The sequence below is a fragment of the Muscardinus avellanarius genome, assembly GCF_963383645.1.
Source record: "Muscardinus avellanarius genome assembly, chromosome: 1".
In the NCBI taxonomy this organism is placed as follows: Eukaryota; Metazoa; Chordata; class Mammalia; order Rodentia; family Gliridae; genus Muscardinus; species Muscardinus avellanarius.
Window position 1 is genome coordinate 142241879 of NC_137786.1, and position 16418 is coordinate 142258296.

The 16418-nt window shown below is 37.1% G+C and overlaps 1 protein-coding gene across 2 annotated transcripts in view; it reads right to left on the reverse strand.

Annotated features, from left to right (window-relative positions):
- Window positions 1-16418, reverse strand: part of SIK2 (salt inducible kinase 2) — a gene marked incomplete at both ends in the record, with an annotated part of 130073 nt that overhangs the window by 45632 nt on the left and 68023 nt on the right. For both annotated transcript variants that reach the window (XM_080713952.1, XM_080713951.1), the window contains one exon: window positions 4062-4223. In XM_080713952.1, coding sequence (XP_080570078.1) covers window positions 4062-4223 — 162 coding nt within the window. The remainder of the gene's footprint in view (window positions 1-4061; window positions 4224-16418) is intronic.

Genomic DNA, 16418 nt, shown 5'->3' on the forward strand with positions numbered 1-16418 from the left:
AAACATAGGAGGGAACCCAGACAAAGGAGGAGAAACCTTAGATGAATAAAGAAGGCAACTTAGTTGAGGGAGATGGGAGGAGGGAAGAGGGTAACACCTTAATGCACAAGATGTACATTCACAAACTATCAAAGTCAATCTCTAAGCCTAACACAAGAAGAGAGGGTGGAAGGAATGAGATGGGAATTGGTGAAGGGCTAAATGAGTAATATATGCATGTATGCCTCTACCATCCTGTGCCTCATTAAGATGTATGATTACAATGTACCAATAAAAATAAATAAAATATGTACTGCATATTAAAGTGAAATAAATTTTATTTCTAATATATAATCTAAGTCTATTTTGCAATTTAATGCTAACTGTGATACAATATTATTACAAAATGACCTCATTTAAAAGATCTAAAATTTGAACACTATCTTTAAATGAAAACATCATTTTATCATTTAAAATATTAAATGTACTCGCCGGGCATGGTGGTGCACACTTGTAATCCCAGTACTTGGGAGGTTGAGACAGGAGGATCACATAGGTTTGAAGCCAGTCTCAGCTACTTGGTGAGGCTCTCAACAACTTAGTGAAACCCTGTTTCCAAATAAAATATAAAAATGGGTCTAGGGGTGTAGCCTGGAGGTAGAAAGCCCCTGGGTTCCATTCCCAGTACTACAAAAATATATATAAAGTGCTGACATATTTCTTTTTGAGGTGTCCCTGGAGCCCAGGGACATTTGACCTCCGAGCTACACCCTCTGCCCAATATTTTATTCTTTATTTTGAAATAGGGTCTAAGTTGTAGAGGGCCTCACTAAGTAGCTGAGGCTGTCTGAGAACCGTAATCCTCTGGTCTTAGCTTCCCAAATGCTGGGATTACAAGCATGTTCCCCCATGCCTAGCAGTGCTGACATATTTCTTAAAAAAAAAAAAAAAAAAAAAAGGTACCTAGCTAAGAACCTAAAAATACTGAGGGCTCAATTAAATGTTAGCTGTCATATTATCTTAAAAAAAAAAAAACCCAACAATTTCAGGTACCTGACATTTTACCTGTCTTCTACAAAATTAAAAGGTCTTTAAGTTTAGATATTAAAAAGAAAAGTAAAAACCAACAAAACAAAAGCTGGCGTGGTGGCTCAGGATTGTATTCCCATCCCAGTACTTGGAAGGCTAAGACAGGAGGACCACAGGTTTGCTGCCAGCCTCAGCAACTTAGTGAGACCCTGTTTCAAAAAAAAATGTATAACAGGGTATTTAGCTCAGAAGAATGCCCCTGGGTTCAATCTCCAGTACCACAACAAACAAATAAACAACAAAATAGAACCTAAATATCACATAATAGAAGCACTTCACTGACCCACCTATATTTTAGGCAGAATTAGAGTAGACATAGACAGAAAAACTTGGCTATAACCTTAGCACAAAGTATTATTGTCTTTTGTGTTCATAAGCTTCTTTGCTGTCTTCCTTTGACAGACAGAGCACTTTGTAATTCTTATGGCACATGATTCACACCTTTAACCTTTCTCTAATAAGACTCCTGGAACTCCTTTGAGTTATTATTTTGGTAATAAATAAAGGTGAAGCAAGAGTTTCTCCCTTCTTCCTACAGAGCTAGAACTTAAAAACGAAGTAGGGGACTTCTCTGAAAACACAATTTTAGGACAGCTGATGCTTTTAAGAAATGAATTTAAAAATTCCAGTGAAGTATAGTACAGAAGGTTGACAAAAAAATGAATAAAATGAATAAGATCAAATGGAAAGGCCAAAAGAATATGAAGGGGAAAAAATACATGGACAAGGAGACATTAAAACAAAATAAAAACGAACTATGGAAGCATTCAATTATTATATTTTCACAACAAAAATAACAAATCATTACTTACACACACACACACCCCTCTACTTAAGAAAATAAAATCACAGACTACAGAATAGAAAATCCATTATGTACCCTGTAAGATTAACACTGGCATTCAATACAAAATAGGTAAAAATTATTTACCTTCCCTAAATGCCCCAAACAAAAACTCATGGAAAAGAACATAGGAAAAAATCAGTTCAATGTACAAATCAGAGGCCTTTAACTTATATTTTGTACTACAACATAACAAACCAGGAAGCTGTTTCTCTTTGACCTACTGAGTCCAGGGGGTATCCAGTCCAGCCAGTGAATCAATAATTGCTTGTCTAGCTCCTCTCACCCAGTATTTCCCCATTCTTTTCTAATAATCCTAGAACCAAATGTCACCACTTGTAACTATGCTGAGCTCTACACTTCTCCCCTTAGTACAGAGACTGAACCTAGGAGCATTCTACTTTTAGTTAGACCCCCTCCCACCCTTTTTTATTTTGAAACTGGGGTTAAGTTGCTGAGTCTGGCTTTGAACCTGCAATCCTCCTGTCTTAGCCTCCCAAGTACAGGGATTACAGGTCTGTGCTACCACACCTGGCTTCTAGTGACTTTTACTCCCTCTCCCTACCTTCTTCAAACCTTTACTGAAATAAGACTCCCTCTCGTGCCTTCAAGTTCTGATGCTGCTGCTGCTCTATTCAAACCCACATGCTCTTTGCTGAACTATTGCACTGAATTTCTTTTAACACAGCTCCTATCCATCTTAACTCTGCTGCCAGAGACATCCTGCTAACATGCAGAGTTGATCATGTTATCTCAATTCCACTTTATTCACACACACACTTTAAAATTTTCAATAGGCTAATTTTCATTACTTACATAACGGGCTTTCAAAGCTTTTCCATGGCATTTAAAACCCTTCATTTTCTGGTCTTTACCTAGCCTCTCCTTTTCTATCACTCTCCCATGCCCATAGATTTTAACCAATACTGAGCTAAAGTTACCACCATTTGAATCTCCATGTACATCCTGCTTCTGTTTCTTGGCAAGCCACTAATTCATCTTTCAAGCCTAAATTCAAATAGTTCTTCCTCTGTGAAGCTTCTCTGACCCTTCAGGCAGACTGATGTTCCCACTGTAGTTTGTACAGATTCCTCCCCCACACCTTCTCTCTCTTCTCCTCTCTTCTCCCCTCCCCTCTGTAGTGCTCAGGGACTGAACCCAATGCCTTACACATGCTAGGCAAGTACTCTACCACTGAACTACATTTTCAGATCTATATATACTTTTGAGGGGGAAGGAAGTATTGGGAATCGAACTCAGTAGTTCTCTACCACTGAGCTACATCACGGCCCTTCCTATTTTTATTTGAGACAAGGCCTTGCTAAATTACCCATCCTGGCCTTGAACTTGTAATCCTCCTGCCTCATCCTTCTGAGTAGCTGATTATAGGTATGTGCCATCATGCCTATCTTGTACATATCTTTTTTTAAGGCATCTATAGTACTGTATTTTATTCGGCTTCACTGAGGTATAACTGACAAAAATTATATGTACTTAAGGTGTACAATATGTTTTAATATACATATATTGTGAAATATTTCCACATACTGTATTTAGTATAGCACAGTACCTGACGCATATTTACTGAATAAATGAGTATAATATGTGCATGAAGAAAATTGTGATATAAAATAAAGACTTTTATAGTTGTGAATAGCAAGCAAAATAATCTTTGCCATGTTATAAATCAAAACTCTATCAGAGCAAGCACAGGTGCTTTTGTGTCTTACAGAGTTCTTGTTCTACTCTCATTGCTGCCTGTGGTTTTTCTCTGTAACATCACTGTAGCCACCAGTCCCGATGAGGAGAGCAGGTTAGAGAGCACTAGCAACCTGTGCTCTCCTCTGGTCCCATCTATTCCCGATTACTGCCTCACCTAGACTAATGAGCCCTCTCAAGGGACTTTAACGAGCCCTCCCAAGGGACTTTAACGTAGATCAGACCATGGTGTAGCCCGGCCACTGTGCATATTAATGATGGACTTATTTCCCTCATTTGAAATTACACACAAGACTAAGAAAACAGAATAAAATACACTTTGAGAACACCTGATATCATCAAGTGAAAATGCTCCCGAAGCAGCAGTTTTTGAACACTCAGTATGACAGTTCACGTCTGGTCATTTCATAGCCAGTTGTGTCCCAGTTACCTGCTATTTTGATATTCATGTTGTTATCCAGCAGGAGATTTTCAGCCTTGAGGTCACGGTGCACAATCTTCCGACCATGACAATAATCAACAGCAGACAGGATTTGCCAGAATTTTCGCCTGGCTTCAGACTCATTTAATCGGCCATGATTAGCAAGATAGTCTGTAAAATAAGAAAGAATTTAGAATTTTTCACCAAAATAAAATAATCATAGTGTTAGCGGTCAGGAATATTTCTTGTGCCCCAAAAATTTTTAAAGTAACAATTAGTTCAACTAATATGCTGTTTTCCAAGTTTCTTGCCCGTGCAGAAGCAATTTTAATCACATATCACTGGATTCCAGATGAACACTGAGATCCCAAGATCAGATAACAGCAAGCAGTATAATAATCATAGCAAAAATCATGAATCATGATTTTTCTGCCTAGGCACTGCATCTTTTTATTGCAAAATTTATGGGCTATTTCTTCTAGCTGCATTTAAAAAATAAAATTTATGTAAAACAACATGAATGAATTCTCTGACATATATTTAGACAAGCTATATCGGTTCTTTAAACAGTTTTCATGCAACTATTATATGTCTCCTGTAATATGCATGAGATAAAGTGGTACCTGGAAGTAGCTTAAATAATTCACAACCTGTCCAATTTGAAGGAATAACCCTGATCTACTCAAGAACAAGGAGACTTGTTCTCCAAACCACTTATTCTGATAGCCATGACAAATTAAGCCATGGATAAATTTAAGGCAAATATATTTTATAAGACACATTAGCTATCTTTGTTTAATGTTACAACTTTTATTGAAGAAATTTATCTGAAAATTAATTCTTATGTATTATGTAGATGAATTCAATAGAACTAAACATTATGATTCATTCAAGTTTCACCTGAAGATGTAAAAGCTCTCCAAAATTATCTTTTGAGGGGAGAAGGGTCAACATTAGTCTTGGAAACTTTTATTTTAGATAACTTTCCTATGTAAGGAATTAGCTGGGTAAATCAATATTCAAACACCTTCATTTTTTTTTTGCTCTAGTGTATGTTATTTACTGGTTTTTCAATTCTATGACTTTACACTATGCCCTTCTCAATACAATATTTACTAACATTTGAATAAGACTTTTACAAAGTATGTTAATATTATACTATCTTATTTAATCTTTCTTTTTTTGTGGGTCTGGGGATGGAACCCAGGGGCATTTGACTTCTAAGCTACACCCCCTGCCCTATTTTTTATTCTTTATTTTGAAACCGGGTCTCACTGAGTTGCAGAGGGCCTAAGTAGCAGAGGCTGTCCGCGAACCGCGATCCTCCAGGTCTCAGCCTCCCAAATGCTGGGATTACAAGCGTGCGCCACCACGCCCGGCCTTATTTAATCTTTCTAAAAACTTCTATGACAACCATTACTCTAATTTCCATCTTATAGATGAAAAAGCTGAAGATCAGAGGAAAGTAATCTGATAGAATTTGTAGGATTGGTAAGAGAATCTTTCCATCTGGGACCAGAGTCTCTGACTGGATTTTTTGTATTATTATCTCAAGTACTAGAATTTTTATTATCTTGGTCCTAGAATCTTGTGGAAATCCTAACCACCCATTTGAAGCCCTGCTCAAATGCCACATAACCCTTAAATAGTTCCTCATTACATCAAGTAGACATAATTTTTCTTTTCTGAACTCCTTATCACTTATCACACACTGCATCATGCTGTAATTATCTACATATATATTGTAAATATTCCAAGCTGTGTATAATTTTTGCTAAGTTGCTAATGCTCTTGCTAAGTTGCTGAGGAGGCTGGCCTTAACCTACAATTCTCCTGTGTCAGCCTCTCAAATACTGGGATTATGAGTGTGTCCCACTACGCCTGGTGATATCTTTAAGCTTCTTGAGAACAGAAACCACGTGAATCTCTTCTGTACCTCTGCAGTGCTTCGCACCACACAATAAGCTTGGTACTTATTATTTGATGATTAAAGCCCTATAATGGATGGTATCATGAACTTTTCTATTAACTGTATTATAAAAATGTATAGTTTGCCATTAAAACTGACCAAAAGCAATGACTATTATAATAGTCTACAAATTATAGGTTTTAAATGTAAGTGTACATTTTGTCTATTCTTTTATATCTGCTGATATCCAGACATCTTCCATTGCTTTTCCAGAGCTTGCATAGTAGGCAACCACAATTCTGAAGAACTAGAAATCTCTCAGAAATATGTAGATTTTTTTTAGTAAAAACCTATACACAGTCATAAGAGAGACCGCATTTAATTATTGTCAAGTGTACAATGAGCCTTCTACACATAAGAGCAACTCAAGAGTCTCACTTCTATACTGGGTTAGTGAAGGCCTGACCCCTTGAGTGAGCCTACTGAGAAGAAAGCAACAGGTTTTCCATGTGGGATAATCTTCTGATTAACTTCTTTCTATCGAAAATACTGAATCAGTGTGGGTTAGTGGAAAAGATTTTTGAGACTTCAGCAACACAGAGAAGCCTAACAGATTCAGTGTAAACAAGCACAAGTTAATATGTATGGAGAAAGACCCCAAACTACTGACAACAAAACGAATCCCAAGAAACACAATGAAGTCCTTATTTTTCAATGCTATCAACCCAAACTGGTATTACCACAGGAAAGGGGAAAGAAATACTTTGAAGGTACTGTCTTAAAAAAAAAAGTAAGAGAAGCACAGTGCATCTTAATGTAAAATTACCATAAAATGTCAAAGTTATCAAATATTAATAAATAAATACATGTGAGAAAAATAACAACATCCAAATTCCACAGATTAAGAAACAATCTACTTAAAGAGGTGATACTTTCAGCAGGGGTGTGGTGTCACTTGTAATCCCAGCATTTGGGGCTCCATCCCCAGTGCCGCGAAAGAAAGAAAGAAAGAAAGAAAGAAAGAAAGAAAGAAAGAAAGAAAGAAAGAAAGAAACAATAAGTAAAAAATTAAAAATTAAAAATAAGGCTGGGAGTATAGCTTGGAGGTAGAATGCCCCTGGGCTTAGCTTAATCCCCAGTATTGCAATCCATCCATCAATCAATCAATCAATCAGGCTGGGAGTATAGTTCAGAGGGTTCAATCCCCAGTACCACAAAAAGAAAAAAAAGTCTTTGATTTATCTTTTCTGTTTCATTTTATAAGAAAATATATTGATAGTTATATTTCTGCTTCTTACATAAAAACATGTTTTCTCTTAAATTTCAGAGAACACAAAAATCTTCCACATTCCTTTGCAATACCGCAGATATATTAGATATTTAATAGACTGGTACTAACAATGAAGGCTCAAGGAGTCAGGTTACCTGGGTTCAAATCTGTCACACTTGCTAACTGTGAGACCTTGAGAAAATCACTTCACCTCCTGGATCTTTCATTTGCTAATCCAAAAAAAAAAAATGGAAGTAAAAATGGAATTCACCACACAAGGCTATTAACTGAAAAAAAATGTAGCTAAAGATAAAATCTTGGCATAGTGCCTGAGGCATTAAAGTGCTAAAAAAAATTTTAGCTATTGCTTTAATTATTGTTGTTGCTATTAAGTTAGCAGGAGCTGAGTCAAGTTACCTTCCTTTTCTAACTTCCTTTTCTCCCCTTTAGCCTTGTTAGGGTTCTATGTTTCACACCCCACTGAAATTGCTTTAAAATTACTGATAACTCCCGTAGGCTAAAGCCATTACCCTTTTCAGTTCTCATTTTTTATGACCTTCAATCATATTTAACATTTAACTGGTCTCCAGAATAAATCTCTCTCTCTCGATTCTGTATGTACCTGGTCTTCTCCACCTCTTTCACTAATTGGCTCTATTTCCCCTGTCAATGTTACATCTTTTTTTTCTTCTTCTTTTTTCTTTTTTTTTCTTTTTGTTTGCATGGTGTTGGGGATTGAACCCAGGGCCTTGTGCATGCCAGGCAAGCACTCTATAACTGTGCTATATCCCCAATCCTCTATTTCCCTTCTAACTACATGCAACTATCACAATCTAGTCTGGGCCTTTACCTTTCTTTTTCTATGTTTCAGTCCTCATGGAACTAATCTAAACCATCATCTTCATGTGAATAACCCTTTATCTTCTTTACTTTTTTTTTGGGGGGGGGCGGGTCTGGGGATGGAACCCAGGGGCATTCAACCTCTGAGCTACACCCCCTGCCTTATTTTTTGTACCAGTATTGGGAATGGCTTAGGAACATTTGAAAAAGCTATGATTATTAATATATTCCAAAAATTGGGTGAGGGGCAAATCTGTGAAAGGACTTGGTTTCTGCCTAGAAGCAGGCAATTATTCCAATGTAAATTAACCTAGCTAAAGGTAACTAGCAAGTCTATAGGAGAGGGGAACTAGGACTTCCTCATCCTCATTCTAAAGACAGGTTTATATAATAATTGGATGATTTAGCTAGGATGGGAGGAGGGGTCGACCTTACTGAAAGGAGACACCTTGCCACACCTTGCTGGGGGAGGAACCTTACAGGGACATTTACTATGTCAGAATTACTTAAACAAGATGTAGATCATGAGTATAAAAGGTCTGGCCCATGTGTTGTATCTCTGGTGAGGCATTCATTTGAACCACCCCACCATGCCATTCTGGCATGGGGCTATAACTATCTTCTGTATTTCTATCTTTTTAATAAGCTTCTTTAAATCTTCAGCAAGAGTCCGGGCTAATGTGTATTTACCCTTAGCTCAGGACAAGAACCCTCGGTTTTTCCTTGTTTGGGTTTTTTTTTGGTGTTTTGAGGGAAGTTGTGTCTGGGACAGTTTCCCCAAAACCATACAATATCATCTCAAACCATAACATTTTTTATTTTTTATTTTGAAACTGGGTCTCACTGAGTTGCAGAGGGCCTTCCTAAGTAGTTGAGGCTGACCGCGAACAATGATCCTTTGGTCTCAGCCTCCAGAATGCTGGGATTACAAGCGTGCACCACCATGCCCAGCTGATCTTCTTTATTCTAAGATAATATTAATTCTTTTTTTTTTATAATATTGTCATTTAGTTCCTGTCTCAGGGATGCCTCTAAGTCACCTGAGTGGGAGAGATGGCTTAACATTTTGACCTGGTGCCTTCTGTTTACAGGTCTTATTGAGAAGCTAATGAAAATTATGCATATAGACAAATGCACACATACAATTTTGTATGTAATTTTAAAAGGGGGTCTATAAAATCATAGGTTTAATACTGACTAGGAGAAACTCTGCTATGGGAAATATCTAGATTTGCCAAGTATGTTGGCTCTTTCAATATTTACTTAAAAGTAAATATTTTCTTAATTGTAAATTAATTGTACATCTATACAATGCTATCAACAACTATTTAAAACAAAACAAAAAAATAGGTTGTTATAACTATTATCTTAAAATCACTCAAACTAAAAAATTTAAGAGTTATTTCCTACCAAATTAAGTATAGTTGAAGCCCCCAAAATAGGTTTCAAGTTATACAGACTTAAGTTTTATATAATATTTCCATCCTAGTTTAATAGATAAGCCTAATTTTCATAGAAAAGTGCTCAACATGATAAATGCTAATTATTATCTACCATTATCATCACCACTACTTAATGGCATCTCTTCTCTTTCCCCAGTGATACAGGCAATTTCCCCAGCATCTTATTAAAGAAGTGGGAAGGTCAAGCCATGCAACTCCCTGAAGTTTCAGGGATATCAAAATTTTTGCATGAGCAGGGTATGGTAGCACATGCCTGTATTCCAAGTACTTGAGAGGCTGAGAGAATTGCAAGTCTAAGGCCAGCCTCAGCAATTTAGTAAGACCCTCAGCTACTTAGTGAGACATGTCTCAAAAAAAAAAAAATAAGTGTGGATCAGAGGTAGAATGCCTCTGAGTTCAGCCTTTCATACCAAAAATTTTTAAAAATTCTGTACAACTACTACTAATAAGCCTCATGTTCTTCAGTCAAAAAGTATTTAGCATACCCCTCAGAGCTGGAGCTGAATGGTAGTGAAAGTTTTTACAACTAAATATTTAAGTTTATGTTAAAATAATTTTTTTTTCAGTACTGGGGATGAAACCCAGGGACATTCCACACCCGATCAACACCCCAAACCCTATTTTTTATTCTTCTTCTTCTTTTTTTTTTTTGGTGGTACTGGGGTTCTTGGAAACCCTTCTACCTCCAGGGTACACTCCCAGATCTATTTTGTACTTTTTATTTGGAAACAAGGTCTCTTAAGCAGAGAGGCTGGTTTCGAACCTGCGCGCTCCTCCTGTTTCCGCCTCCCAAGTGCAGGGATTACAAGCGTGTGCCACCAGGCCAGGCATTTTATTCTTTATTTTGAAACAGGGTATCACTGATTTTCAAAGGGCCTTACTAAGTAGCTGAGGCTGTCCTTAAACCCAATCCTCCTGTCTCAGCCTCCCAAATGCTGGGATTACAAGCAGGCACCACCACGCCTGGCTTTAAAAGAACTTAATTTGTCATTTCATCAATTTGTAATTTGTATAAAGCAGGCTACCAATTTAACAGTCTGTTCTTAAAAAGCCTTTTAAAAAACTCAGATAATTAAATCTTGGTCAGAAGCCCCTGGCCCACAAATTTACAAAGATCTCACATTTCTAGTTACTAAACTTAGTTTTTTTTTTTAATTTTAAAAATACGACTACTATGAGCCAATTATGAGGCTTCCACAAGGCAACCAGAGTGGCTTCATTTGTGACCTTCAAATTCCTGTATCTAGCCGGGCATGGTGGCAAATGCTTGTAATCCCAGCACTTGGGAGGCTGAGATAGGAGAATCACACATGTTCAAAGCCAGACTCAGGTACTTAGTGAGGCTCTCAGCAACTTAGTGAGACCCTGTTTCCAAATAAAATATAAAATAGGTCTAGGAGTATAGGCTGGAGGTAGAAAGCCCCTGGGTTCCACCCCCAGTACAACCACAAAAAAAAAAAAAAATTAAAAAATTAAAAAAATTCCTTTATCTCGATCTCTACTTATCTTTTTCTTAACTAGTTCTTCCTCTAATTGGTACAAAAATGGTCTACAAAATAAAACCTTTTCTTATTGTAGATCAGAATGCTAGTCTTTGCAAAGTTAGCTTGGGCTGATTCTTTTTGTTTGCTTTTGGTACAGGGGATTGAACCCAGGGGAATTGTATGCTGAGCTACCTACCCAGCTGTTTTTATTTTGAAATAGGGCCTCCCTAAATCACTGAAGCTGACTTTGAACCTACAATCATGGTCTCATCCTTCCAAGTACTAGGATTACAGGTATGTACCACCATACCCCACTGTGCTGATTCTTAGCAAGCAGTCTTTGATAAAACCTAATAAAGGAAGGCCTGTAAGACAAAACAAAAACCTGGAAAAATTTTTTGACATATTAATATACGTACCATCTTACATGTGAACAATAGTAGAAGATTAGTTAGGTGTCTGATCTATATTGAATTAGTATAATCATAGTTATCTTAATTTTAAATATTAGATTATAATTATAAAATTAAATTATATTAAACTTTGAACCTTGAAACATTTATGAATATGAAACTACAGATTCAAAAACATTTTGCTTTATTCTGTTTGTTTTTGTAAGCACATAATCATTTCAAATTGTGTTTAACAAAAATTAAGGAAATTGTTGTTTGTGGTATACTCTGGCATTTTAATTGTGCTTTCAGCAATTTCCCTACATTAGACTGTTCACATCTGTTAGTCTCTGAATCAGTTCTTCAAGCTATGTGGGACTATTGAAACAAATCATGGTTTTTTCTGTACTGGGAGTAGAACCCAGAGGCTTTCTACCTCCAGGCTATACTCCCAGACTTTTTTTTTTTTTTTTTTTTTGCGGGTCTGGGAATGGAACCCAGAGGCATTTGACCTCCGAGCTACACCCCCTGCCCAATTTTTTATTCTTTATTTTTTGAAACAGGGTCTCACTGAGTTGCAGAGGGCCTCACTAAGTAGCTGAGGCTATCTGTGAACTGGTATCCTTTGGTCTCGGCCTCCAGAATGCTGGCATTACAAACTGGGATTACAAGCGTGTGCCACCACACGCGGCTTAAGTTTTAAGTTACACAATATAGAGGTTTTTTTGTTTGAGGCAAGAGTCATGGTATGTGCTTGTAATCCTAGTACTTGGGAGGCTGACACAGGAGGATCGCAGGTTTGCAGTCAGCTTCAGCTACTTAGTGAGACCCCATTTCAAAATAAAGAATAAAAAATAGGACTAGGGATATAGCTTAGAGGTAGAATGTCCCTGGGTTCAATTCCCAGTGTCCCCCTCACAAAACAAAAAGGGTTTTTTTTTTTAAGTAGGGATTTAACCTGGGGTGTTCAACCTCTGAGCTACACTCCCAGCCCTTTTGACTTTGGAACAGGGTTTCACTAAATTGCTGAGGCTAACCTTGAACTTGGGGATCCTCCTGGCTCAGCCTCCCAAGTACTGGGATTACAGGTGTGTGCCACAACTCTTGGCTTAAAGTTTTATAGATTATTTACAAATGACTTCCATGACTGCTCAGTAACAATTAAAAGCAAATATAGGGCCGGGCATGGTGGCACATGCTTGTAATCCCAGCACTTGGGAGGCTGACACAGGAGGATCATGGTTCACGGACAGCCTCAGCTACTCAGGGAGGCCTCTGCAACTTAGTGAGACCCTGCCTCAAAATAAAGAATAAAAAATAGGCTGGAGGTATTGCTAGAAGGTAGAATGTCCCTGGGCTCCATCCTCAGTACCACACACACACACAAAGAAAATATAGTTAAACTTTTCTAAAAGTATATATTAACCTCTCATAGAAGCCAATAGGTTGCAATATAGTATATAATGATATTAACATATAAAACAAAAGGATGAATTTTTTAAATCTAAGAGATTCCAAAATACTGTAGAAATAAGTTCTAGAGTCAGACAAGCCTGATTTTAAATCCTGGTTCTACTACGTACTGCTGTTTGACCTTGGGCAAATTATTTAAGTCTCTGGCTGATCTGGATTTCGAGGTGATAAACTCCTACATTTTGTCCTTGGTGAAACAGTCATACCTTGACCTGCTCTGAGCATGAATTCTAACTTATTGACAAGAAACTCCTGGAGGGGGGTTTTACTTCCATATCTACCCTGTTGGTCTCTACCTATATACAGCAATTTATTTTGTTTTGTGAAAATATCATGCTGCACTCAGTGTCTAACAAAACTATAATAGTTACCATACAAAATATACATTAGGATTAACTACAATTTCCAATTTTGAAATATTTAAACAGGGCAAATAAAGGCTTATAAAATATGTACAAAATACATAATTTTGGGCCCAGTTTCTGTATGCATGGTATAAATCTTTTAAAATTTCTGAATCACCTCAGCTATGATTATAATAAAACCAATTACAAAGAGTGATGATCGCACTATTACAAAGAGTGATGATGCACAACACTATTCAGTTTGGATCATTCTGAAAGTACAATGCCTTCTCCCTTGAGTCCAATTAAGGAAGAAAGCTAAAAGTACTATGAGTTTAAAGAGCAAGGTCACCATCCATGTACTCACTTGTTCAACAAATATTTGAATGACTTTTTGTTAAAGTACTTGGCACTTTATCTTCAAGATACTTCTATTTCAGTAGAAAGAAAGACAACAAATAGACAAAATGTTAAAACAGGGTATAATAAAAGCCAGGAAAATAGAGTGATCCAATGGAAACTACCCAGGGAAGGCCGCTCTAGACAGGATGATCAGGAGGAGATATAACTTCAACTGGGGAGGAAAGCACTCTAGGATAAGATGCAGCCTGTTCATGAAACCAAAAAGAGGCTGATGCAGCTGAAGGACCAAGAGCAAGGAAGGGGAAGAGGCAAAGGGTGAAGTATTATCTGAACTTGTTGTCAAACAAACCAAGGATTATAGGTCTAAGGAGGAATTCTGTATTTGAACACATTGAGAAACCACTTAAGGATTTTAAGTAGGAGAGACAACTTTTGTAGTTTACATTAAAAAAAAAAAAAAAAAAACAAATTTAAGCCGGGCGTGGTGGCGCAGCTTGTAATCCCCTGCACTTGGGAAGCAGAGACAGGAGGAACACACAGGTTCAAAGCCAGCCGTGCTGGCTTAGGAGACCCTGTTTCCAAATAAAAAGTATAAAATAGGTCTGGGAGTGAACAACCCCCCCCCAAAAAAAAAAACGCCTAAAACTTAAAATAACCTGAAGCTGTGTAGTTCCATAAATAAAATTTTTAAAAATGTAAGCACCTCTTTGTGAACAGTTGTGACAGCTGATGTGGAAGCCACAAGGAAACAAAATTCAGTCCCTAATGAAAACAAACTTATAACTCCTATGAGAAAAGAAGGTTAAATAGTATAAACTTTTATCAGCACTTCAAGACAATCACAGAAGAGATGTCATTAAATAGTACTGAATAGTACTGGCTTTCAGACAAGATGAGACACTGTGTAAAACACCATAAACTCTCTCAATATAATTCCAGAACAGTAGCTGAACTTTTTTTTTCCTCTGATTTTACATAGTCATGTCTCATTAATTGTCCTAGGCAGTCATTTTTTTTTAAAATAATGTCAACTGAATAGCTTGAGAAAATGCCCAGATTCATTTTCAACACTAACAGATGATGATGATGATATCATCTTGATAGTATTAAACATTCCAGATAATTCCCCAAATAGGTATTTTCCTCCCACCTATTTTTGTCATTTCTACAGCCCCTCAAAGTCTACTGTAAATTATTTCTGAATAACAAATTTGACTGGACTTATTACTGAGTCATTCTAGACTGAACTACTGAAGTGTGTGCAATTTACTCAATTTATGGTAGTGTTATAATAATATTTATAAATGCAATCTGGTCACACTTCTAACATGTTCTTTACACAGATAAATACATCCAGATAGCTATTTTGATATGTAACTATTTCTTGTGTGTGTGTGTGTGTGTGTGTGTGTGTGTGTGTGTGTGTGTGTCTGGGGATGGAACCCAGGGGCATTCAACCTCTGAGCTACACCCCCTACACTATTTTTTTATTCTTTATTTTGAAACAGGGTCTCACTAAGTTGCGGAGGGCCACACTAAGTAGTTAAGGCTGGCTGTGAACCATGATCCTCTGGCTTCAGCCTCCCGAATGCTGGGATTTCAAGTGTGCGCCACCACGCCTGGCTTAACTATTTCTTAACAAGGAAGTAAATGTAATCTAAACACTATGGTTTACCAAATCGTGTTACCTTTAAGAATTAGGATTTAAATGTCGCAGTGGAAAATATGTCGAACTTTGAGAATAAGATACTAATAGATTTGTTAACTTTAACATTTTGGTTTCTGTATAGACATGATCTAAAGATAATCTACATTTTTAGTAAATATTTGAGATCTAAGGCACTGTCATTAATTACTTGTAAATCCAAGGATAATATGTATCTGTTTTACTTTTTCATTGAGTTCTCCAGGTAAACTGGAAGAATGAAGCCACATTGGGTTGGTTCACTGAGAAATGGACACTGGGTACCTAATAAGCTGTGCTGAGCCGGAAAATTTTTCAATGAGGCTCTTGTAATAAGGTTAGCTAAGCAGCAAGTCAAGGTTCTTGAGAAAACAACTTCATGAGAAGTCAAGCTCCTCAGCTAATTACTAATTACTTGACTAGCATGTATGCTTACTGTGGTACCACACAGTTTGTAACCATAACAACATGAATTCACTTGTCAAGGAGAAAGATGACAGTGAAAGGGAAGGGCTAGCTGGGAAAACTAGGCCTTGAACCATCTGCTCAGCCTTTAGGAAACTAAAGAGGACAGTTAATTCGGTAACAAACATATATAACAGGTTTGAAATATTTCTGTGGTGGAATTCTTATTCCCATGTTTTCTACTTCCTCTTACACCAATTATTTATCCATGCCCATTTGTCACATGATTCTGCAGTATATCCCTGTAGGATAGGCAGTGTGCTTCCCTTCCCCTTTGGTCCTGATCATGGGAAATGTATGTGGCTTGCTTTCATCTTTGGTGTTTCTACTTCTGCCATGAGAAGACTGTGCCAGAACAAGAGACAGCACTGATCTGAACCCAACCCATAAAGCCTGAAACAGAACCACCCCAGGTGATACACAGACAAGAAATATCTAACTGATGTAAATCACTGAATTAGGGGGAGGGGGCTTTTATGTAACATTGTCACAGTAGAAAAAGGGCTTGTGTAATTTCCAATATTGGAAAAAGTATGCTTAAGCTACAAAACTCACTATTGCTGTATAATAAAATCTTTTGAATGTTTTTGCCACACAATTTATAATTGCAATATTTTGTATTCCTTATATTACATATACATTTTTATCATTTTTATACCTCTGAATGACATCTTTAGAT